We start from the raw sequence: 24,108 nt of genomic DNA on the forward strand, positions 1-24,108 counted from the left end.
AAATGGGTCTGGGGGCGGCCTGGGGGTCCCAGGGAAGGGGGAATTGAGGCTGGGGGAGCCCAGAAGGGATTTGGGGGCTGGGGGCTGCAGCAGTTCTGCCTGGGAGAGGGATGGGGGGGGTTCAAATGGGTCTGGGGGGCTTTGGGGAGGGGGGGGGGGTCTCACCTGGCGTAGGTGGGGGTCACCACGTAGATCGGGGGCAGCCCCTCCCCCCCCCCGGCGCGACCCCGGCGCCGCTCGGGCTCGGGGGGGGGGCAGGGACAGGGCCGGCCTGGGGGAGGGGAGGGGGCGTCAACGACCCCCAAAATCCACCCCAAATTTGCCCCCAGACCCCCAAAATCCACTCAGACCTCCCCAAAATCCCTCCAGACCCCTCTGGACCCCCCCAAAATCACCCCTAAAACCCCAAAAACCCCCCCAGACCCCTCTGGACCCCCCCCAAATTCTCACAAACCCCCTCAGACCCCCCAGAACCACCCCCAGACCCCCAAAGCCCCCCCAGACCCCCCCCAAATCCCCTCTGCTCGGGCTCAGCCCAGCCCGGGGGGGGGGTCCAGACCCCCAAGCCCCCCCAGACCCCCCCCAATTCCCCTCTGCTCGGGCTCAGCCCAGCCCTGGGGGGGGGTCCAGACCCCCAAACCCCCCCAGACCCCCCCCAAATCCCCTCTGCTCGGGCTCAGCCCAGCCCGGGGGGGGGGTCCAGACCCCCAAGCCCCCCCCCAAATCCCCCCCCTGGCTCTCACCGAGCTCCCGCAGGGCGCAGAAGAGCCCCACGAGCGACACCACGAAATAAACGAGGAAAACGTTCCTGAGCCGCAGCCGCATGGCGGGGGGGGGTCCCGGAGGGTCTGGGGGGGGTCCCGCTGTCACATCCTCCCCCCCCGGGGGTCTTCAGCGGCTCTTCCCAGTGCTCCCAGTTCACTCCCAGTTCCCCCCCCCGGTGCTCCCAGTCCCACTTCGCTGCCGGTGCGGACGTGGCGCTGCTGCCGGCCTTGGCTCAAGGGGGTGTCCGGGGGGTTTCGGGCCCTGCCGGGGGTCCCTGGGGAGGGGTCGGGGGCTCCCGGGGGGGGGGGGGGGGTCCCGGGAGGGGGCGGGGTCGGCGCCGCTTTAGGGGGCGCGGAGGCTCCGGTGGGGCAGCACTTCCGGTTTGACCGCCGCTTCCGGTCCGCCCTCGCAGTGCTTCCCCCCTTCCCCCGGCACCCGCGGCTGAAAAGTTCCGGGGGTCGCAAGAAAGGTTCCGACCCCCCACGCCCCCCGCCCCGCGCCGTTCGGGATCCCCAAAATTGCCCCAAATTCCCGTTTTTTATTTGGTTTTATTTCGTGTTTTATCAAAACTCCGCGCGGCGCTGCGCCTCTCCCCCACCCCCACCCGCCCCGTGCCGCGGGGAGGACCCGGCTCTGCCCCTCCCCCCCCACCCCAAAAGAGGGGGGAGGGGTCCCCAACCCCCCCCCCGAGACCCTCCCGGCGGTGGGGGAGGGGCAGAAAAAAGGGGGAGGGGGCGCGGGGGGGGGCGCACGCAGAGCCTTGGTCCCTACCCCCCCCCTCGATGCGACCCCCACCCAAATTTGGGGGGGGAACCCCAATTTAGGGGGTTTCAGACCCCTCCCAACCCCCCCTAATTTGGGGGGGGGGGGGTGGGGGTAGAGTCATCCCCCCAACCTCAAATTCGGGGACTCAGAGACCCCAAACTGCCCCAAATTTGGGGTAAAATTGGGGGGGGGGGGGGGGAAGCTCAACCCCTGATTTTGGGTGGGTCTGACCCCTCATTTGGAGGGGGCTCGATCCTCATTTTGGGGGGATGACCTCTCATTTTGGGGGGGTCTCAACCCCTAATTTGGGGAGGGGGCTCAATCCTCATTTGGAGGGGGGCTCCCCCCTCATCCTGGGGCACTCCAACCCCAACCCCCACCCCCAATTCTGGGCTCCTCAAACAGCAGTGGGGTTTTTTTTTTTGGGGGGGGGGGGGGGATTTGAGGATTTTTGGGGGTTCTGGGGGGGCCCAGGGGGGTTCAGGGGGATTTTTGGGGGGGGGTCCGGGGGCCCCCCCCGTCCATTATCGCAGGGAGATGCTCCAGTCGGCCCCGATGGGGACCCCCGGGCGCCGCAGGGTCAGCACCGAGCGCTCGGGGTCGTGCTGGAACTGCAGCGGGGTCTGGGCACCCTCTGGGGGGGGGGGAGGAGATGGAATTCGGGGTCAGGGATCCCAAATTTGGGATCAGGAACCCCAAAAACCCGTCAGGAACACAAAAAACCCTGAGGAACCCCGAATTCCAGCTCATAGATCCCAAAATCCCACCAGGAACACAAAATGCTCCTCAGAAACCCCAAATTCTCCATGAGGGACCCTGAATTCTTCTCAGGGACCCCAAATTCCCCTCAGAAACCCAAAACTTTCTCAAGGACAACAAAATCCCCTCAGAGATCCCAAATCCTCCCTCGAGGACCCCAAATTCCCCTCAGAAACCCAAAATTCTCTCAAGGGCAATAGGGATCCCAAAATCCTCCCTCAAGGAACCCAAAAAACCCTCAGAAAGCCCAAAATCTCCTCAGGATCCCCCAAAATCTCCTCAGGATCCCCCAAAATCTCCTCAGAAAGCCCAAAATCTCCTCAGGATCCCTCAAAATCTCCTCAGAAAGCCCAAAATCTCCTCAGGATCCCCCAAAATCTCCCCCCGACCCCTCACTGTGCACCCTGAGCAGGGCACTCTCTGGCCTCCCCACACCCCCAGGATGACCCCTCCAAAACCCCCCAAAAATCCACCCAAAATCCCCAAACCCCCACAAAATCCACCCTAAAACCCCAAAACCACCCTAAAACCTCCAAAATCCCCCCAAATCCCCCTCACCGTGGGTGGTCAGCAGGGCGCTCTCCGGCCGCCCCACACTCCCAGGATGACCCCTCCAAAACCCCCCCCCTAAAACCCCCAAAAAACTCCCCAAAATCCACCCCAAAAAACCCCAAAAGCCCCCCAAAATCCCCCTCACCGTGGGTGGTCAGCAGGGCGCTCTCCGGCCGTGCCACCCCCCAGGATGACCACTCGCTCCAGCCAGGCCGGGCTGGACATGGACCCGCGGGGGTCAGCAGAGCTGGGGGGGACACAAGGGTCACAAGGGGGGTCACAGCCCCCCCCAAAATCCCCCCAAAATCTCTCCTGACCCCTCAACCCTATCACAGACAGGGACCAAGAGAAACGGGGGTTTGAGGGGGTCCAGGGGTATTTTCGGGGTATTTTCGGGCTGTTTTGGGGGTATTTTGGGTACCTGGCCATGAGGGTTCCTGGGAGGTGTTTGGGGTGGGTTTGAGGGGTATTTTTCAGTATTTTGGGTTATTTTTGGGACGGGTTTTTCCCTCACGTTCTCCTGCCCTTTTTCTCCCCTCACATTTTCCCGCCCTTTTCCCCCCTCATATTTCTCTTTTTCCCCTCACGTTTCCCCCCCTTTTTCCCCTTTGCTTTTGGGCTGTTTTAGGTACCTGACCATGAGGGTTCCTAGGAGTTCTTCTGGGGTGAGTTTGAGCAGTATTTTTCAGTATCTTGGGTTATTTTGGGCTGTTTTCTTCAGCTCATGTTTCCCCCCCTTTTTCTCCCCTCACGTTTTCCCGCCCTTTTTCTCCCCTCACGCTTTCCCGCCCTTTTCCCCCCTCACATTTCTCTTTTTCCCCTCACGTTTCCCCCCCTTTTTCCCCTTTGCTTTTGGGCTGTTTTAGGTACCTGACCACGAGGATTCCTAGGAGTTGTTTTGGGGTGGATTTGAGGGGTATTTTTCAGTATTTTGGGCCAGTTTTTTCCCCTCACGTTTTCCCGCCCTTTTACTCCCCTCACATTTTCCCGCCCTTTCCCCCCCTCACATTTCTCTTTTTCCCCTCACGTTTCCCCCCCTTTTTCCCCTTTGCTTTTGGGCTGTTTTAGGTACCTGACCACGAGGGTTCCTAGGAGTTGTTTTGGGGTGGATTTGAGGGGTATTTTTCAGTATTTTGGGCCAGTTTTTTCCCCTCACGTTTTCCCGCCCTTTTACTCCCCTCACATTTTCCCGCCCTTTCCCCCCCTCATATTTCTCTTTTTCCCCTCACGTTTCCCCCCCTTTTTCCCCTTTGCTTTTGGGCTGTTTTAGGTACCTGACCACGAGGATTCCTAGGAGTTGTTTTGGGGTGGATTTGAGGGGTATTTTTCAGTATTTTGGGCTGTTTTTTTCCCCTCACGTTTTCCCGCCCTTTTTCTCCCCTCATGTTTCCCCGCCCTTTCCCCCCCTCACATTTCTCTTTTTCCCCTCACGTTTCCCCCCCTTTTTCCCCTTTGCTTTTGGGCTGTTTTGGGTACCTCCCTGTGAGGCTGCCTGGGAGGTTTTTTGGGGCAGTTTTGGGCATATTTTAGGGTATTTCTAGGGGATTTTTGAGTATCTGGCAGTCAGGGAACTCTGGGGCTGTCTCATGCGGGGTTTTTGGAATACTTTAGGATATTCTGGGCTACTTTGGGCATATTTTGGGTACCTGGAGGTGAGGGTGCCGTTGGCGAAGCTGAAGTGCCGGTGCAGGAACGCGTTTTTGGTGGCGTAGTCGAAGCTGACCCCATCATCCAGGAACAGATCCCCCTGTGCTGTGCCCTGGGGGACAAAAGGGGGGTTGGGGGGGTCCCAGAGGGATTTGGAGAGGTTTTGGGGGGGGTCCCAGAAGAGTTTAGTGAGGTTTGGGGGGTGCCAGTAAGGTTTGGGGGGTCCCAGAAAGGTTTGGGGAGGTTTTGGAGGGTTCCAGAAAGGTTTGGGGAGGTTTGGGGGGTCCCAGAAAGGTTTGGGGGGGTGCCAGAAAGGTTTGGGGAGGTTTTGGGGGGTCCCAGAAAGGTTTGGGGAGGTTTTGGGGGGGTCCCAGAAAAGTTTGGGGGGACCCAGAAAGGTTTGGGGAGGTTTTGGGGGGTTCCAGAAAGGTTTGGGGAGGTTTTGGGGGGTTCCAGAAAGGTTTGGGGGGGTCCCAGAAAGGTTTGGAGAGGTTTTGGGGGAGTCCCAATAGAGTTTAGTGAGGTTTGGGGGGTCCCAGAAAGGTTTGGGGAGGTTTTGGGGGGTGCCAGAAAGGTTTGGGGAGGTTTTGGGGGGTTCCAGAAAGGTTTGGGGAGGTTTTGGAGGGTTCCAGAAAGGTTTGGGGGGGTGCCAGAAAGGTTTGGGGAGGTTTTGGGGGGTTCCAGAAAGGTTTGGGGGGGTGCCAGAAAGGTTTGGGGAGGTTTTGGGGGGTTCCAGAAAGGTTTGGGGAGGTTTTGGGGGGTTCCAGAAAGGTTTGGGGGGGGTCCCAGAAAGGTTTGGAGAGGTTTTGGGGGGGGTCCCAGAAGAGTTTAGTGAGGTTTGGGGGGTTCCAGAAAGGTTTGGGGAGGTTTTGGGGGGTTCCAGAAGGGTTTGGAGAGGTTTTGGGGGAGTCCCAATAGAGTTTAGTGAGGTTTGGGGGGTCCCAGAAAGGTTTGGGGGGGGTCCCAGAAGAGTTTAGCGAGGTTTGGGGGGGGTCCCAGAAATGTTTGGAGAGGTTTTGGGGGGGGTCCCAGAAGAGTTTAGTGAGGTTTGGGGGGTTCCAGAAAGGTTTGGGGAGGTTTTGGGGGGTTCCAGAAAGGTTTGGGGGGGTGCCAGAAAGGTTTGGGGAGGTTTTGGGGGGTTCCAGAAAGGTTTGGGGAGGTTTTGGGGGGTTCCAGAAAGGTTTTGGGGGGGTCCCAGAAAGGTTTGGGGAGGTTTTGGGGGGTCCCAGAAGGGTTTGGAGAGGTTTTGGGGGGTTCCAGAAAGGTTTGGGGGGTTCCAGAAAGGTTTGGGGAGGTTTTGGGGGGTTCCAGAAGGGTTTGGAGAGGTTTTGGGGGAGTCCCAATAGAGTTTAGTGAGGTTTGGGTGGTCCCAGAAAGGTTTGGGGGGGGTCCCAGAAGAGTTTCACGAGGTTTGGGGGGGGTCCCAGAAAGGTTTGGAGAGGTTTTGGGGGTCCCAGAAGAGTTTAGTGAGGTCCTGGGGTGTTTGTGGAGATCCTGGGGGATTTGGGGGGAGTCTCAGTGGATTTGGGGGAGGCCTTGAGGGGTTTGGGAGGTCCTGGGGGGCAAATGAGGGTTTGGGAGGTGGCTCAGAGAGTTTTTGGGGGTCTCAGGAAGGGGTTTTGGGGTCTCCAAGCTCACCTGGAAGGGGTTTGGAGGTTTGTTGGGGTTCCTGGTGGGGGTTTTGGGGTTCCTGCACTCACCTGGGAGGGGTTTGGGGAGAGTTTTGGGGTCCCTGGGGAGTTTTTGGGGTCCCCAGGCTCACCTGGGGGCTCAGGGCCACGTAGAGGGTGAAGGGGTCGCCCCTCATGGCCTCGGTGGAGCGGCGAGGTCGGTCCTGGCGTGGGATCACCGTCCCCCCCCGCTGGAACACCGGGATCTGGGGGGCACGGGGGGGGTCAGCACCCCAAAAAAAACCATTAAAAAAACCCCAAATCCCCTCCAACCCCGCCCCAAAAAAACCCCAAAATCCCCCAGGTCATCCCCAGTGCTTGAGGTGATTTTGATCGCTGTTTCCCCTTGTACTGGGACACAGGGATCGGGGAGGGGGATCCAGGAGGGTTTTGGGGTCTCCAAGGGGATTTTGGGGTCACCATGGAAGTTCTGGGGTCTCCAAGGAGGTTTTTAGGGTCCCAACCCCCTCCCCAAACCCCTTGAGCCCCCCCAAAACAACCCACGGTGCTGAGGGTGACGGGCACCACCATCCCCATGTGGGAACAGGGGGATCAGGGCAGGATTTTGGGGTGTCCAGGGGGAATTTTGGGGTCTGCAGGGGGAGCTTTAGGGTCTCCCAGGGGTTTTGGGGTCCCAGCATCCCCCCAAACCCCTTGAGCCCCCCCAAAAACCCACGCTGCTGAGGGTGACAGGCACGTAGAGGGTCTGGGGCGCCCGGTGCTGCTCGTGGGTCTCGTCATTGTACCAGACCTGGGGGGAAATTTAGGGTTCAGAGGGGTCCTGAACCCCAAAAAAACCCTAAAAAAACCCCAAATCCCCTCATCACTCACCTCTCCTTCCCCAGGCAGGTACACGTTGACCCCACGGGCGCCCAGCTCTGTCACGGGGTGCACCAGGAGCACCCGGTCTGGAGGACAGGGGTCAGCAAGGGGAAAACCCCAAAAATGACCCCAAAAAGGGATCCTAAAAGGGGTCAGGGACCCCAAAAAGGGAGTCAGGGACCCTAAAAAGGGTCAGGGACTCCCCCTCACCGATCAGGTATTGGTCATCCATGGCGAAGGTCTGGGGGTCATCGGGGAATTCCATCCACAGGGGCCTGGGGGGACAGCGGGGTTTGGGGTCAGGGGGTTTGGGATCAGGGGGTTTGGGGTCAGGGGGATTGAGGGAATTTTGGGGTTTTGGGGTCAGGGGGATTTAGATCAGGGGGATTGGGGTCAGGGGGTTTGGGGTCAGGGGGATTAGGGGCATTTTGGGGGTTTGGGGTCAGGGGGATTTAGATCAGGGGGTTTGGGGTCAGGGGTTTTGGGGTCAGAGGGTTTGGGGTCAGGGGTTTTGGGGTCAGGGAATTTGAGGTCAGAAATTTGGGGTCATCAGGGTTTGGGGGTCAGAGATTTGGGTTCAGGGGATTTGGGGTTATCCTGGATGGATTTAGGGTTACCCTCGGTAGGTTTTTAGGGTGGATTTGGGGTTACCCAGGTGGGTTTCTGGGGTGGATTTGGGGTTATCTCAGGTGGGGTTTTAGGGTGGATTTGGGGTTACCCAGGAGGGTTTCTGGGGTGGATTTGGGGTTACCCAGGTGGGTTTCTGGGGTGGATTTGGGGTTACCCAGGTGGGTTTTTGGGGTGGATTTGGGGATTTTTGGGTGCCACACCTCATGACGGGGATGCCCTGGCGGTGGCAGTGGTAGAAGGCCGTGTACCACAGGGGCAGCAGGGGGGTTTGGGGTTACCCAGGTGGGTTTTTGGGGTGGATTTGGGTTTTTGGGGTGCCACACCTCATGACAGGGATGCCCTGGCGGTGGCAGTGGTAGAAGGCCGTGTACCACAGGGGCAGCAGGGGGGTTTGGGGTTACCCAGGTGGGTTTTTGGGGTGGATTTGGGTTACCCAGGTGGGTTTCTGGGGTGGATTTGGGTTACCCAGGTGGGTTTCTGGGGTGGATTTGGGGATTTTTGGGTGGCACACCTCATGACAGGGATGCCCTGGCGGTGGCAGTGGTAGAAGGCCGTGTACCACAGGGGCAGCAGGGCGTAGCGGCGCCGCAGCGCGCTCCTGACCAGCGCCAGGTGCTCGGGGCTCAGCAGCCAGGGCTCGCGCCGCGCCGTGTCCAGGTGGGCGTGGGCACGGAAGAAGGGCTGGAAGGCCCCGGCCTGGTACCAGCGCACCTGCAGCTCCGGGCCCGGGTTCTGGAAAAATCCGCCCACGTCCGCTGCCAACGGGGCAGGGGGGGCAGTGAGCCCGGATCCTGAGCCTGCTCCCGGTCCCAGATCACGGTGCTGGTCCTGGTCCCAGCCCTCAGCCCAGGCCTGGTCCTGGTCCTAATCCTGATCCCAGTCCCGGTCCTGATTCTGGTCCTGGTCCCAGCCCTGATCCCAATCCTGGTGTTGGTCCTGATCCCAGTCCCAATCCTGATTCTGGTCCTGGTCCCAGCCCTGATCCCAATCCTGGTGTTGGTCCTGATCCCAGTCCCAATCCTGATTCTGGTCCTGGTCCCAGCCCTGATCCCAATCCTGGTCCTAATCCTGATCCCAGTCCCGGTCCTGATTCTGGTCCTGGTCCCAGCCCTGATCCCAATCCTGGTGCTGGTCCTGATCCCAGTCCCAATCCTGATGCCGATCCCGGTCCCGCTCCCATTCCTGATCCTGCTCCCAACTCTGATCCTAGATCCTGGTCCTGATCCAGACCCCAGTCCTGGTCCTAAACATTCCTGATCCTGCTCCCATTCGTATCCTGGATCCCAGCTCTGACCCCATCCCCAATCCCAGACCCCATTCCCAGTGCTCCCAGTGCTCCCAGTTTGGCTCACCCCAGCAGAAGGCCAGCCCGGCCAGCCCGAAGCTCAGGCACATGGGGATGGATGGAGACCCCTGACCCCATCCCCAATCCCATATCCCACTCCCTGACCCCATTCCCTATCCCAGACCCCATTCCCAGTGCTCCCAGTTTGGCTCACCCCAGAAGAAGGCCAGCCCGGCCAGCCCGAAGCTCAGGCACATGGGGATGGATGGAGACCCCTGACCCCATCCCCAATCCCATATCCCAATCCCTGACCCCATCCCCACTCCCTGACCCCATTCCCTATCCCAGACCCCATTCCCAGTGCTCCCAGTGCTCCCAGTTTGGCTCACCCCAGAAGAAGGCCAGCCCGGCCAGCCCGAAGCTCAGGCACATGGGGATGGATGGAGACCCCTGACCCCATCCCCAATCCCATATCCCAATCCCTGACCCCATCCCCACTCCCTGACCCCATTCCCTATCCCAGACCCCATTCCCAGTGCTCCCAGTGCTCCCAGTTTGGCTCACCCCAGAAGAAGGCCAGCCCGGCCAGCCCGAAGCTCAGGCACATGGGGATGGATGGAGACCCCTGACCCCATTCCCAATCCCATATCCCAATCCCTGACCCCATCCCCACTCCCTGACCCCATTCCCTATCCCAGACCCCATTCCCAGTGCTCCCAGTGCTCCCAGTTTGGCTCACCCCCGCAGAAGGCCAGCCCGGCCAGCCCGAAGCTCAGGCACATGGGGATGGAGATCCGCAAGTGCTCCCAATCCGCCGTGTTGTCCCCGGTCCAAACCGCACCTGGGGGGGGTTGGGGGGCTCAGGGGGGGGGTTCCCCTCCATCCTGGCCCCTCCCCCAGAATTCCAGGATTTGCCCAAAATCCCGGGATTTCCCCCCAGCCCTCACCGTAGCGCTGGGAGCCGGCAAAGAAGGCGCGGCTGAGCACGAAGGGCCGGAGCCGCCCCCCCGAGCGCCGGATCAGCCCCTCGGCCGTGGCCTTGTGCTGGCAACACAAGGGGAAAACGGGGTCAGCCACCCCAAAACCCACCCCAAAACCCACCCCAAAGGGCTTAGAGGGGGCTAAAGGGGTTTGGGGGGGAATGAAGGGGGAATTGAGAGGGTTTGGGGGGTCCTAAAGGGGTTTGGGAGGGTCCTAAAGGGGTTTGGGGGGAAGTGAAGGGGGAATTGAGAGGGTTTGGGGGGTCCTAAAGGGGTTTGGGGGGAAGTGAAGGGGGAATTGAGAGAGTTTGGGGGGTCCTAAAGGGGTTTGGGAGGGTCCTAAAGGGGTTTGGGGGGACGTGAAGGGGGACCTGAGAGGGTTTGGGGGGTCCTAAAGGGGGTTTGGAGGGTCCTAAAGGGGTTTGGGGGGAAGTGAAGGGGGACTTGAGAGGGTTTGGGGGGTCCTAAAGGGGTTTGGGGAGCCTAAAGGGGTTTGGGGGGAAGTGAAGGGGGAATTGAGAGGGTTTGGGGGGTCCTAAAGGGGTTTGGGAGGGCCCTAAAGGGGTTTGGGGAGCCTAAAGGGGTTTGGGGGGAAGTGAAGGGGGACTTGAGAGGGTTTGGGGGGTCCTAAAGGGGTTTGGGGGGCCTAAAAAGGGTTTGTAAAGGGGGCTAAAAAGGTTTGGAGGGTCCTAAAGGGGTTTGGGGGGCTCTGGGAGGTTGGAATTTTTCTGGGGGTCCCTCAGGGTTTCTGGGGGTATCCCAGAGGATTTTAGGGTCTCCCAGGGAATTTGGGGGGGGGTCCCAGAGGATTTTGGGGGAGTGTCACCACACAGAGCCCACCGATGCTCCTAGCCCTTGAACTGCCCAAGGTTTAGGGGGGTCCCTGAGGGGTTTGGGGGGCTCTGGGAGATTGGGATTTTTTTGGGGGTCCCTGTGGGGTTTTGAGGGTGTCCCTGGAGGGATTTTAGGGTCTCCCAGGGAATTTGGGGGGGGGTCCCAGAGGATTTTGGGGGAGTGTCACCACACAGAGCCCACCGATGCTCCCAGCCCCCAAACCACCCCAGGTTTAGTGGGGGTCCCTGAGGGGTTTGGGGGGCTCTGGGAGATTGGGGTTTTTTTGGGGGTCCCTGTGAGGTTTTGAGGGTGTCCCTGGGGGGTTTTTTGGGGGGGGGTCTCACCACGTAGAGCCCGTAGAGGTTGTGCAGCTCGCGGTGCTCCCAGCCCCCGAAGTGCCGCGCGTCCTTGTGCATCGTCACCTCGGGGCCGCTGAACACCGACGGCTCGTTCATGTCATTCCATGTGAACAGCGCCTCCGTGGAGCCCTGGGGGGACCCCACATCAGCGGGGGGGACCCCAAAATATCGGGGGGGGTTCTAAAACCCTCCCAGGGGATCCCCAAAATCGGGGTGGAAAGCCAAGGTGGGGTCACCAAAAAGGTGCTGAGGGAAAAGGGTGAGAGGGACAAAAGGGTGGGGAGGGATTTGTGGGGGTTCCCTAAAACTAGGGAGGGCTTAAGGGTCAGGAGGGCCCCAAAAATCAGCAGGGAAACCCCAAAAATATGGGAGGAGTCCTAAAATCTCCAGGGGGTTCCCCAAAATCCCCCCCAAAAAGATGGGGGGGTCTCCAAGGGGAGGAGGAGGAGAAGCCCCAAGGGAGGAAGGTGAGAGGGGGAAAAGGGTGGGGAGGAGAATTTGGGGGGGGGGGGGGGTCCCAGGGTTCTGGGAATGCTCTGAGGGGGGTCCTGGGACTCTGGGGGGGTCCGACAGAAATTTGGGGGGGGGGTCTCACAGAGATTTTGGGGGTCCCCACCTCATACTGGTCGTAGGCAAACATGTTCGCCCACCACTCGCGCATCTCGGGGTTCGTGAAGTCGGGGTACGCTGAGGAGCCTGGGGGGCACACAGGGGGGGCTTGTGACTCCCCTGGAGACCCCAAAACCCCCCCAAAATCCCCTAAAAGCCCTCGAGGACCGCCCCCAGCCCCACTGACCGGGCCAGCACCAGCCCTCGTAGTCGTTGCCATCCTTGGTTTTGACGTAGAGGCCTCGCGCCCGCAGCTCGGCGTGCACCCGGTACCCCCCGTCCACCTTGATGTGGGGGTCCACGATGCTGACCATCTGTGGGGCAGTGCCCAGCAGGGTGGGCGAGTGACCACGGCTGAGTGACCACGGGAATGTTCCCCAGCTCCCATCCCCACCCCGATCTCAGACACAAAACCACCCAGAATTACCCCAAAGTGCCTTTGTGGGGATCCCTGCTGTCACTGCCTGGGCAGGGGGACTCCAATTCCAATTTCCATTCCTAATCCTGATCCCAATCCCAATGTCCAGCCCGTTCCTGCTCTGATTCCAACCCCATTCTCCATCCCAATCCATCCCAAACCTCATTCCCCACCCCGGTCCCACTCCTATTCCCAATCCTATTCCAAACCAACCCCAAACCCACACCAACTCCCAATTCCACTCCTGTTCTTGGTCCCAAACCCAATCCCCTTCCCCCTCTCATCCCCACCCTGCATTTCTGGGCTGTCAACTGCTCCACAAGCTTTGGGAATTCTGCAGGATCCCGAGCCAGTCCCAGTCCCACCCAATCCCAATCCCACCCAATCCCATTCCCAATCCCAATCCGACCCCATCCCCACCCTGTGTTTCCGGGCCGCCAGGCGCTCCAGCATCCCCCGGGGATTTGGGAATTTGGCAGGATCCCATTCCCAATCCCATTCCCAATCCCAATCCCAATCCCAATCCCAATCCCATTCCCAATCCCAATCCCAATCCCATTCCCAATCCCATTCCCAATCCCAATCCCAATCCCAATCCCACCCCATCCCCACCCTGCGTTTCTGGGCCGCCAGGCGCTCCAGCATCCCCCGGGGATTTGGGAATTTGGCAGGATCCCATTCCCAATCCCATTCCCACCCCATTCCCAATCCCATTCCCAATCCCATTCCCAATCCCAATCCCACCCCATTCCCATCCCCACCCTGTGTTTCTGGGCCGCCAGGCGCTCCAGCATCCCCCAGGGATTTGGGAATTTGGCAGGATCCCATTCCCAATCCCATTCCCAATCCCATCCCACCCCATTCCCAATCCCATTCCCAATCCCATTCCCACCCCATTCCCAATCCCATTCCCAATCCCATTCCCAATCCCATTCCCAATCCCATTCCCAGTCCCAATCCCACCCCATTCCCATCCCCACCCTGCATTTCCGGGCCGCCAGGTGCTCCAGCATCCCCCGGGGATTTAGGAATTTGGCAGGATCCCATTCCCATTCCCATCCCACCCCATTCCCAATCCCAATCCCAATCCCAATCCCAATCCCAATCCAATCCCACCCCATTCCCAATCCCATTCCCAATCCCATTCCCAATCCCAATCCCAATCCCAATCCCACCCCATCCCCACCCTGCGTTTCTGGGCCGCCAGGCGCTCCAGCATCCCGCGGGGATTTGGGAATTTGGCAGGATCCCATTCCCAATCCCAATCCCAATCCCATTCCCATTCCCAATCCCATCCCACCCCATTCCCAATCCCATTCCCAATCCCACCCCATTCCCATCCCCACCCTGCGTTTCCGGGCCGCCAGGCGCTCCAGCATCCCCCGGGGATTTGGGAATTTGGCAGGATCCCATTCCCATTCCCAGTCCCAATCCCAATCCCAATCCCATTCCCAATCCCAATCCCAATCCCATCCCACCCCAATCCCATTCCCAATCCCAATCCCATCCCACCCCAATCCCAGTCCCAATCCCAGTCCCATTCCCAATCCCATTCCCAATCCCATTCCCAATCCCATTCCCAATCCCACCCCATTCCCATCCCCACCCTGCGTTTCCGGGCCGCCAGGCGCTCCAGCATCCCGCGGGGGTTTGGGAATTTGGCGGGGTCCCAGGTGAAGTAGCGCTTGCCGTCGGCGTGCTCGATGTCCAGCCAGAGCACGTCCAGGGGCAGCTCGTGCTCCTCGAAGCCCCTCTCCACGGCCTCCACGTCCGCCTCGTCCTGGTAATTCCAGCGGCTCTGGTGGTAGCCCAGGGAGAACAGGGGGGGCAGGGCCTGCGTGCCTGGGCCAGGGGCAGAAACAGGAGTGAGATCCCCCAAAATGGCCCTAAAAACGGCCTAAAAACCGGCCTAAAAACGGCCTAAAAACGGCCCTAAAAATGGCCTAAAAACGGCCCTAAAAACGGCCTAAAACCGGCCTAAAAACGGCCTAAAAGCGGCCTAAAAACGGCCCTAAAAACGGCCTAAAAACGGCCTAAAAACGGCCTAAAAACGGCCTAAAAACGGCCCTAAAAACGGCCTAAAAACGGCCTAAAAACGGCCCTAAAAACGGCCTAAAAACGGCCTAAAAACGGCCTAAAAACGGCCTAAAACCGGGCCTAAAAACGGCCTAAAAACGGCCTAAAAACGGCCTAAACACGGCCCTAAAACGGCCCTAAAAACGGCCCTAAAAATGGTCCTAAAAACGGCCCTAAAACCAGCCTAAAAACGGCCCTAAAAACGGCCTAAAAACGGCCCTAAAAACGGCCCTAAAAACGGCCTAAAAACGGCCTAAAACCGGCCTAAAAACGGCCCTAAAAACGGCCTAAAAACGGCCTAAAAACGGCCCTAAAAACGGCCCTAAAAACGGCCTAAAAACGGCCCTAAAAACGGCCCTAAAAACGGCCTAAAAACGGCCTAAAAACGGCCCTAAAAACGGCCTAAAAACGGCCCTAAAAACGACCCTAAAAACGGCCTAAAAACGGCCTAAAAATGGCCTAAAAACGGCCTAAAAACGGCCTAAAAACTGCCTAAAAACGGCCTAAAAACGGCCTAAAAACGGCCCTAAAAACGGCCTAAAAACGGCCTAAAAACGGCCTAAAAACGGCCCTAAAAACGACCCTAAAAACGGCCCTAAAAACGGGCATGGGGCAGGGACAGATGGGAGAGATCCCCAAGGAGAATCCTAAACATGGAGTAGGGTGGAAATGGCCTGAAAATTATCTTTCAGTGGGAATGGCCTGAAAATAATCCCTCCAGTGGGAATGGAGTGGGAATGCCCTGAAAATAACTCGAACAACAAAAGCCGGGCAAGATCCAAGGTGAGAAATCCCCCAAAATCCCCCTGAAAACAGGAATGGGGCTGAGGAAGGGAGATCTGCAGTGTCCCCAGTGTCCCCAGTGTGCTGTACTGGTCAGGGCTCTGTTCTGGTGTCCCTGTCCCCATCCCAGTGTCCCCAGTGTCCCCAGTGTGCTGTACTGGTCAGGGCTCTGTACTGGTGTCCCTGTCCCCACCCCAGTGTCCCCAGTGTCCCCAGTGTGCTGTACTGGTCAGGCCTCTGTACTGGTGTCCCTGTCCCCACCCCAGTGTCCCCAGTGTCCCCAGTGTGCTGTACTGGTCAGGCCTCTGTACTGGTGTCCCTGTCTCCATCCCAGTGTCCCCAGTGTCCCCAGTGTGCTGTACTGGTCAGGGCTCTGTTCTGGTGTCCCTGTCCCCATCCCAGTGTCCCCAGTGTGCTGTACTGGTCAGGGCTCTGTACTGGTGTCCCTGTCTCCATCCCAGTGTCCCCAGTGTCCCCAGTGTCCCCAGTGTGCTGTACTGGTCAGGGCTCTGTACTGGTGTCCCTGTCTCCATCCCAGTGTCCCCAGTGTCCCCAGTGTCCTGTACTGGTCAGGGCTCTGTACTGGTGTCCCTGTCCCCATCCCAGTGTCCTCAATGTCCCCAGTGTCCCCAGTGTCCATCCCAGTGTCCCCCCGCAGTGTCCCCAGTACCCCGTACCAGTCAGCCTCTCGTACTGGTGTCCCTGTCCCCATCCCAGTGTCCCCATGCCCCGTACCGGTCAGCCTGCCGTACTGGTGTCCCTGTCCCTACCCCAGTGTCCCATCCCAGTGTCCCCAGTGCCCCGTACCGGTCAGCCTGCTGTACTGGTGTCCCTGTCCCCATCCCAGTGTCCCATCCCAGTGTCCCCAGTGCCCCGTACCGGTCAGCCTGCCGTACTGGTGTCCCTGTCCCCACCCCAGTGTCCATCCCAGTGTCCCCAGTGCCCCGTACCGGTCAGCCTGCCGTACTGGTGTCCCTGTCCCCATCCCAGTGTCCATCCCAGTGTCCCCAGTGCCCCGTACCGGTCAGCCTCCCGTACTGGTGTCCCTGTCCCCATCCCAGTGTCCCCAGTGCCCCATACCGGTCAGCCTGCCGTACTGGTGTCCCTGTCCCCACCCCAGTGTCCCATCCCAGTGTCCCCAGTGCCCCGTACCGGTCAGCCTGCCGTACTGGGCGGTGACATCGGCGGGCCGTGGCCCCAGCAGCAGGAAGACGTCGATGACGCCGCTCTCGGACATCCAGCGCACCTCGGTCTGGGGGGTCTCGCCCCCCCCCTGCATGTAATCCAGCAGCTTCCCAAAAAGGGTCTGGGGGTGGCACAGGGGGTCAGCAACCCCAAATTCCCACTGCAGTAACCAGGTGTCCCCCCAGGCACCCCAAATGTCCCTCTTGGACTTTCCCAGGGCTGTTGGAGCTGATGTCCACCCTGGTCTTGGCCCCTCAAAGACCCCAGACCCCCCAAATCCCCTCCAGAACGCCCCAAATTCCCCCAGAAACCCCCAAATCCAGCCAGGGCCCCCCAAACCTCCCCCAAATCCAGCCAGGGCCCCCCAAACCTCCCCCAAATCCAGCCAGGACCCCCCAAACCTCCCCCAAACCCAACCAGGACCCCCCCAGACCCCCCTGGCGGACCTTCCCAGCTGTGTTGGAGCCGATATCCCCCCAAGAACCCCAAAACCCACCCAGGACCCCCCAAACCTCCCCCAAACCCCCCCTGCCGGACCCTCCTGGCTGTGTTGGAGCCGATGTCCACCCAGGACCCCCCCAAACTTCCCCAAAACCCCCCCAAACACCCCCAGGACCCCCCCAGACACCCCTGGCGGACCTTGCCGGCCGTGTTGGAGCCGATGTCCACCCAGGACCCCCCAGACCCCCCCAGGACCCCCCAGACCCCCCTGCCGGACCTTGCCGGCCGTGTTGGAGCCAATGTCCACCCAGGACCCCCCAGACCCACCCAGGACCCCCCAGACCCCCCCAGACCTCCCTGGTGGACCTTGACGGCCATGTTGGAGCTGATGTCCACCCAGGACCCCCCAAACCCACCCAGGACCCCCCAGGACCCCTCAGGACCCCCCCAGACCCCCCCAGACCCCCCTGCTGGACCTTGCCGGCCGTGTTGGAGCCGATGTCCACCCAGGACCCCCCAAACTTCCCCAAAACCCCCCCAAACCCACCCAGGACCCCCCAGACCCCCCCAGACCCCCCTGGTGGACCTTGACGGCCATGTTGGAGCTGATGTCCACCCAGGACCCCCCAAACTTCCCCAAAACCCCCCCAAACCCACCCAGGACCCCCCCAGGACCCCCAGACCCCCCTGGCAGACCTTGCCGGCCGTGTTGGAGCCGATGTCCACCCAGGACCCCCCAAACTTCCCCAAAACCCCCCCAAACCCACCCAGGACCCCCCCAGGACCCCCAGACCCCCCTGGAGGACCTTGCCGGCCGTGTTGGAGCCGATGTCCACCCAGGACCCCCCAAACTTCCCCAAAACCCCCCCAAACACCCCCAGGACCCCCCTAGACCCCCCCAGACCCCCCTGGCGGACCTTGCCGGCCGTGTTGGAACCGATGTCCACCCAGGACCCCCCAAACTTCCCCAAAACCCCCTCAAACCCACCCAGGACCCCCCCAGACCCCCCCAGACCCCCCTGGCGGACCTTGCCGGCCGTGTTGGAGCCGATGTCCACCCAGGACCCCCCAAACCCACCCAGGACCCCCCAGACCCCCCCAGGACCCCCCCAGACCCCCCTGGAGGACCTTGCCGGCCGTGTTGGAGCCGATGTCCACCCAGGACCCCCCAAACACCCCCAGGACCCCCCCAAACCCCCCCAGACCCCCCTGGAGGACCTTGCCGGCCGTGTTGGAGCCGATGTCCACCCAGGACCCCCCAAACTTCCCCCAAACCCCCCCAAACCCACCCAGGACCCCCCAGACCCCCCCAGACCCCCCTGGAGGACCTTGCCGGCCGTGTTGGAGCCGATGTCCACCCAGGACCCCCCAGACCCACCCAGGACCCCCCCAGACCCCCCTGGCGGACCTTGCCGGCCGTGTTGGAGCCGATGTCCACCCAGGACCCCCCAAACTTCCCCAAAATCCCCCCAAACCCAGCCAGGACCCCCCAGACCCCCCTGGCAGACCTTGCCGGCCATGTTGGAACCGATGTCCACCCAGGACCCCTCAAACTTCCCCAAAATCCCCCCAAACCCACCCAGGACCCCCCAAACCTCCCCCAAACCCCCCCGCCAGACCTTCCATGCTGTGTTGGAGCCGATGTCCACCCAGGACCCCCCAAACCCACCCAGGACCCCCCAGACCCCCCTGCCGGACCTTGCCGGCCGTGTTGGAGCCGATGTCCACCCAGGACCCCCCAAACTTCCCCAAAACTCCCCCAGACCCCCCCAGGACCCCCCAGACCTCCCTGGCGGACCTTCCTGGCTGTGTTGGAGCCGATGTCCACCCAGGACCCCCCAGACCCCCCCAGGACCCCCAGACCCCCCCAGACCCCCCCAGACCCCCCCGGCGGACCTTGCCGGCCGTGTTGGAGCCGATGTCCACCCAGGTCTCGGCGGCGTTGAGCCAGAAGAGGCCGAGGCTGAGGCGGGGCCGGTGGGCGAGCAGCAGTGGCACGGAGCCGTAGAGAGCCATGGGCGTGAACACCTCGTACTGGAACACGTCCAGGTTGTACAGGCGGTACGGGTCACCCCCCCTGGGGACACGGGGACACTCAGGGACACTGCCATGGGGTCAGGGACATCCCCCCAGGGGGGTACAGGCGGTACGTGTCACCCCCCCAGGACATCAGGGACACGGGAACAGGGTTAGGGACACCCCCATGGGATCAGGGACACTCTCAGGAACATCAGGGACACCTCCAGAATGTCACTGTCACCCCATGAAGCCACCATCACTGCCACCCCCACACAGCACAGCTGTCATTGTCACTGCTGTCACTGTCACCGTTCCTGTCCTCCCACGGCACCACCATCACCCCTCCTCTTGTTTCTGTGCCCCACATCCCCGTGTCCCTCTGTGTCTCAGCGTCACCCCGGTGTCCCCACGGTGTCCCCACGGTGTCCCCACGGTGTCCCCAGTGTCCCCACGGTGTCCCCACGGTGTCCCCAGTGTCCCCTCTCACTCGGTGGGCCGCAGCCGCAGGTTGTCGGCGTGCTCGGGGATGCCGTACACGTGCTCGAATCCAGGCAGGGAGAAATCCAACCCCACCGAGGTGGGTCCTGCAGGGAGGACCCCCGGTGGGCTGGGGTCACAGGGGGTCCCCCCGTGTCCCCCCACAGTGTCCCCAAGTGTCCCCAGGTGTCCCCACCGTAGGGTTTGCTGTCCGTGTGCGTCTTGAACGTCTCCTCCCACGCGCCCGGCTCCTCCTCGGGCTCTGCCGGGGGCTCCGCGGGCTGGGGGGGGACAAAAATCCTGTCAGGAATGGGGGGACCCCTCCCCAAAAAAAGGGGGGGGTTGTTTGATTGGGGGTGTCCCACCCCAGTGTCCCCCCCTGCCCCGTCATTGTCACCTTCTCGCTCTGGGTGCTGCCAGCGCCGTCCTCAGGCCCCTCCTGTGCTGCCCCCTCCTCTCCTGGGGGGTCTTTGGGGGGGTCCCTGTGGGAATTTGGGGTCCTGGGGTGCCCCAAAGCGGGGGGGTGGGGGGGCAAGGACAAGGGGCACCCCCAGGACCCCGAATTTTGGGGGGACCTGGACCCTCCCAGCTGCTCCTGCCCACTCTGGGGGGTGTGCAGGGGGGGGGATCTCCTCATTTTTGGGGTGCACAGACCCCCCCCCCGGCTACACCTGACCCTTCAATTTGGGGGGGGGGGAGGGGGGCACAGACCCCTCGCAGCTGCTCCAGCCCCCTCCCCAATTTTGGAAACCTCGGTGACCCCCCCCCCAAGCTGCTCCTGCTCCCCTTTTTTTTGGGGGGGGGTCCCCAGCTTCTCCTCACCCTCCCACCACGACAAGAGGGGGGGGATCCCTTTTTGAGGGGGGGTCCGGGGGGGTTTTTGGGGGGGCGCATTCCATGGATTTACCTACGGAAAAGGCTCTTGATCTTATCCCACACAGAACTAACTTTATCCGCCAGACTGGGGGTGGGGGGCACCAAAACAGAAACACAGAGAGTCAGCGCGGCCCCCCCGGCCCGTGGGGACCCCCCCTCAGCTCGGGGGGCGACCCCCGACCCCCTCTGCGCTTTGGGGGACCCCCCCTCCCCCCCCCCCGAGCGCTGCCGGCCCCGCTCCCGCTGCCTGGGGGGGGTCTGGGGGCTTTTGGGGGGGGGGGCTTAATGATTTTTTGGGGTTTTTTGAGGGTTTTTAAAGGGGTTTTTTGAAGGTTTTTAATGGCTTTTTAGGGTTTTTTTTGAGGTTTTTTTTGAAGGTTTTTAATGGGTTTTTTTAGGGGCTTTTTGAGGGTTTTAAAGAGATTTTTTGAAGGTTTTTAATGGTTTTTTTAGGGTTTTTTTGGAGGGTTTTTAAAGGGGTTTTTTGAAGGTTTTTAATGGTTTTTTTTGGGTTTTTTTGAGGGTTTTTAAAGGGGTTTTTTGAAGGTTTTTAATGGTCTTTTAGGGGTTTTTTTGAGGGTTTTTAAAGGGTTTTTTGAAGGTTTTAAATTGGTTTTTTAGGGGTTTTTTTGAGGGTTTTAAAGGGGTTTTTTGAAGGTTTTAAATTGTTTTTTTAGGGGGTTTTTTGAGGGTTTTTTTGAAGGTTTTTAATGTTTTTTTTAGGGGGTTTTTTGAGGGTTTTAAAGGGGTTTTTTGAAGGTTTTTAAAGTTTTTTTTTTAAGGGGTATTTTGAGGCTTTTTTGGAGGGTTTTTGTGAGCTTTTTAAGGGGTTTCGTGAGGTTTTTAAGGGTTTTTTTGAGAGCTCTTCAAGGGATTTTTTGGGGGGGGGTATTTTAAGGGGTTTTTGTGGATTTTTTGAGGGTTTGTCAGGGGTATTTTCGGGGATTTTGAGAGCTTTTAAAAAATACATTTCTTGAGGGAGGTACTTTGAGCCTTTTTGAGAGCTTTTTCTGGATTTCCCGAAAGCCTTTTCAGAATTGATTAATATTTTTTTGACGGTTTTAAAGAATTTTTTGAAGGATTTTAATGTATTTTTCAGGGGTTATTTTGAGGCGTTTCGAGTGATTTTTACGTATTTGTTGGGAATTATTTAGCGAATTATTTTAAGGCGTTTTGTCGTTTTTTTTGTGAAGTTTTTTTCGCAGCGGCTCGGAGGCTTTTTCGAGGATTTTGGAGACTTTTGAAGGTTTTTTAGAAGTTTTTCAAGGTTTCTTTGGTCACTCACGAGTCCCGGCGGCGCCGCTGGTGCTCGAAGACGAGGAGGCCGCGGGCGTTGACGCTGCAGAGCAGCTCCCGGTGCCGCAGCAGGTCCAGGCGGAACGGCCGCTCCGTCACCAGCAGCCGGTGACCACCAGGGCCCAGGGACAGCTCCAGGGTGCCCTCGTCACGGCCTGTCACCTCCAGCCTGGGGACAGCGGCTGTCAGGGGGTGGCACCAGCCCTGGGCACCTCAGGGTGATGTGACTGCCACCCCAGGATGCCCTTGTCACAGCCTGGGGACAGCGGGGTTTGGGGTGGTGGCACCAGCCCTGGGCACCTCAGGGACACCTCCAGGGTGCCCTTGTCATGGCCTGTCACCTCCAGCCTGGGGACAGCGGCCATCAGGGGGTGGCACCAGCCCTGGGCACCTCAGGGTGCTGTGACTGCCACCCCAGGGTGCCCTCGTCACGGCCTGGGGACAGCGGGGTTTGGGGGTGGCACCATCCCAGGGGACCCCAGGGACATCTCCAGGGTGCCCTCGTCACAGCCTGTCACCTCCAGCCTGGGGACAGCGGCCATCAGGGGTGACAGTGTCCCCTGTCCTCTAGGGAGTGGCTGTGCCCACCCCCTCACCTGTCAGGGGTGGCTGTGACTCCTCCCTCTGTCCCCATGTCCCCTGTCCCCTGTCCCCTCACCTCTCTGCAGGTGGCACTGTCCCCATGTCCCCTGTCCCTTCACCTCTCTGCAGGTGGCAGTGTCCCCATGTCCCCTGTCCCCTCACCTCTCTGCAGGTGGCAGTGTCCCCATGTCCCCTGTCCCCTCACCTCTCTGCAGGTGGCAGTGTCCCCATGTCCCCTCACCTCTCTGCAGGTGGCAGTGTTCCCATGTCCCCATGTCCCCTGTCCCCTCACCTCTCTGCAGGTGGCTCTCCCAGCAGCCACTGGGGGTGGGTGGCAGTGTCCCCATGTCCCCATGTTCCCTGTCCCCTCACCTCTCTGCAGGTGGCACTGTCCCCATGTCCCCATGTCCCCTCACCTCTCTGCAGGTGGCTCCCCCAGCAGCACGTCGGGCACCTGGTAGCGGGGTCGCAGCGGGGCCAGCTCCTGGATGCGCAGGCGCGTCACGTTCCCGGTGAGCCCCCACACCTCCAGCAGCAGCGGCACCTGGGGGGCACAGGGACACCTGGGCCAGGGGACACGGGGACACCTGGGGGCCCCCACACCTCCCACAGCAGCAACACCTACACAGAGCGACCCCTGTGTCCCCACTGTCCCCTCACCTGGGTGGCCTCGTTAACCAGCTGGATCCTGTGACCCCCATGACCCCTGTGACCCCCCCAGTGTCCCCAGTGTCCCCTCACCTGGGTGGCCTCGTTGACCAGCTGGATCCTGTGACCCCCCCATGACCCCTGTGACCCCCCCAGTGTCCCCTCACCTGGGTGGCCTCATTGACCAGCTGGATCCTGTGACCCCCCCATGACCCCTGTGACTCCCCCAGTGTCCCCAGTGTCCCCTCACCTGGGTGGCCTCGTTGACCAGCTGGATCCTGTGACCTCCATGACCCCTGTGACCCCCCCAGTGTCCCCAGTGTCCCCTCACCTGGGTGGCCTCGTTGACCAGCTGGATCCTGTGACCCCCCCATGACCCCTGTGACTCCCCCAGTGTCCCCAGTGTCCCCTCACCTGGGTGGCCTCGTTGACCAGCTGGATCCTGTGACCTCCATGACCCCTGTGCCCCCCCCAGTGTCCCCAGTGTCCCCTCACCTGGGTGGCCTCGTTGACCAGCTGGATCCTGGCCACGTCGGGGCCGAGCTCCAGCGACTCCAGCAGCGCCCGGTACGGGGAGTTCCCGGGCTGGATCCGCCGCTGCCGCCTGGGGGGGGACACGGGGAGGGGACACGGGCCCTGAGTGACCCCCCCGGGCCGCGCCCCCCCCGCCCAGGTGCGCCCCCCCCTCCCCACACCTGCAGAAGCCGCTCTGCTCGCAGGTCTTGAAGTTGCCGCGGTCGACGGCGAGCGAGGCCCCGAGGAGGGACAGGGACAGCCAGAGCGGCCACCTGGGGGGCACTGGGGGGTCAGCACCCCGAAAAACAGGGGGAGACCCCCCCCAAACCCCACCTGGGGGGCACGGGGGGGGTCAGCACCCCGAAAAACAGGGGGAGACCCCCCCAAACCCCACCTGGGGGGCACGGGGGGGGTCAGCACCCCGAAAAACAGGGGGAGACCCCCCCAAACCCCACCTGGGGGGCACGGGGGGGGTCAGCACCCCGAAAAACAGGGGGAGACCCCCCCAAACCTCACCTGGGGGGCACGGGGGGGTCAGCACCCCGAAACAGGGAGAGAATCCCCCCAAAACTCCCCCCCAAACCCACCTGGGGTGCATCGGGACACCCCAAGCCCAGCGGGAGATCCCCCCCAAAGCCACCAGGAAGCACCGGGACACCCCGAAACCCCCTCAGGTGGGCTCGTGGGGGGTTCGAGAGCCCCCAAATCCCATCTGGGGGGCAGCAGGCAGGGGAATGGGGGAGCCCGGGAGCAGATTCGGGGGAGAGGTCCCGGGGGGTTTTGGGGGGGAGGGTCCCACAGGGGCTGGGGGGAGTCGGGGGGGTCTGGGGGGCTGGGGGGGGCTGGGCCGCAGGCCAGGCCGGAGGCCTTGGGGGCGTCCCGGACGCTCGAGGCCCGGCCGGGGGGTCCCGGGGGGGTTTTTGGGGCGGGGGGTCCCGGGGGGGTCGGGGGTGACTCCGGGGGGGGTCCCACTGGGGGAGGGGAGGGGGGGTCGGGCCCCTGGCGCGCGCTCACCGCCCCAGCGCCGCCGCCATCTTGGATCCGGCCTGACCCTTGACCCCGCCCCCGGCCCGACACCGCGGTCTCCCATTGGCTGTTTTGAGCCCCGCCCTTC

General features: G+C 61.3%; 1 protein-coding gene across 1 annotated transcript; it reads right to left on the reverse strand.

The window, feature by feature from the left end:
• Positions 1-1,293: 1,293 nt before the first annotated feature.
• GANAB (glucosidase II alpha subunit) lies at positions 1,294-24,079 on the reverse strand. The gene is given in 26 exon segments (XM_059872287.1): positions 1,294-2,164; positions 2,987-3,017; positions 3,019-3,088; positions 4,488-4,600; positions 6,251-6,364; positions 6,835-6,909; positions 6,990-7,066; positions 7,191-7,255; positions 8,122-8,365; positions 9,635-9,736; positions 9,843-9,939; positions 11,054-11,197; positions 11,685-11,764; positions 11,865-11,991; positions 13,702-13,937; positions 16,107-16,260; positions 18,477-18,657; positions 19,087-19,183; positions 19,273-19,357; positions 19,474-19,558; positions 19,984-20,037; positions 21,238-21,417; positions 22,247-22,374; positions 22,974-23,082; positions 23,174-23,266; positions 24,009-24,079. Coding segments are annotated over 26 exon segments (2,871 nt in total). The 5' UTR covers positions 24,029-24,079; the 3' UTR covers positions 1,294-2,054.
• Between the last annotated feature and the right edge of the window lie 29 nt (positions 24,080-24,108).

The sequence above is a fragment of the Haemorhous mexicanus genome, chromosome 35, assembly GCF_027477595.1.
Source record: "Haemorhous mexicanus isolate bHaeMex1 chromosome 35, bHaeMex1.pri, whole genome shotgun sequence".
In the NCBI taxonomy this organism is placed as follows: domain Eukaryota; kingdom Metazoa; phylum Chordata; class Aves; order Passeriformes; family Fringillidae; genus Haemorhous; species Haemorhous mexicanus.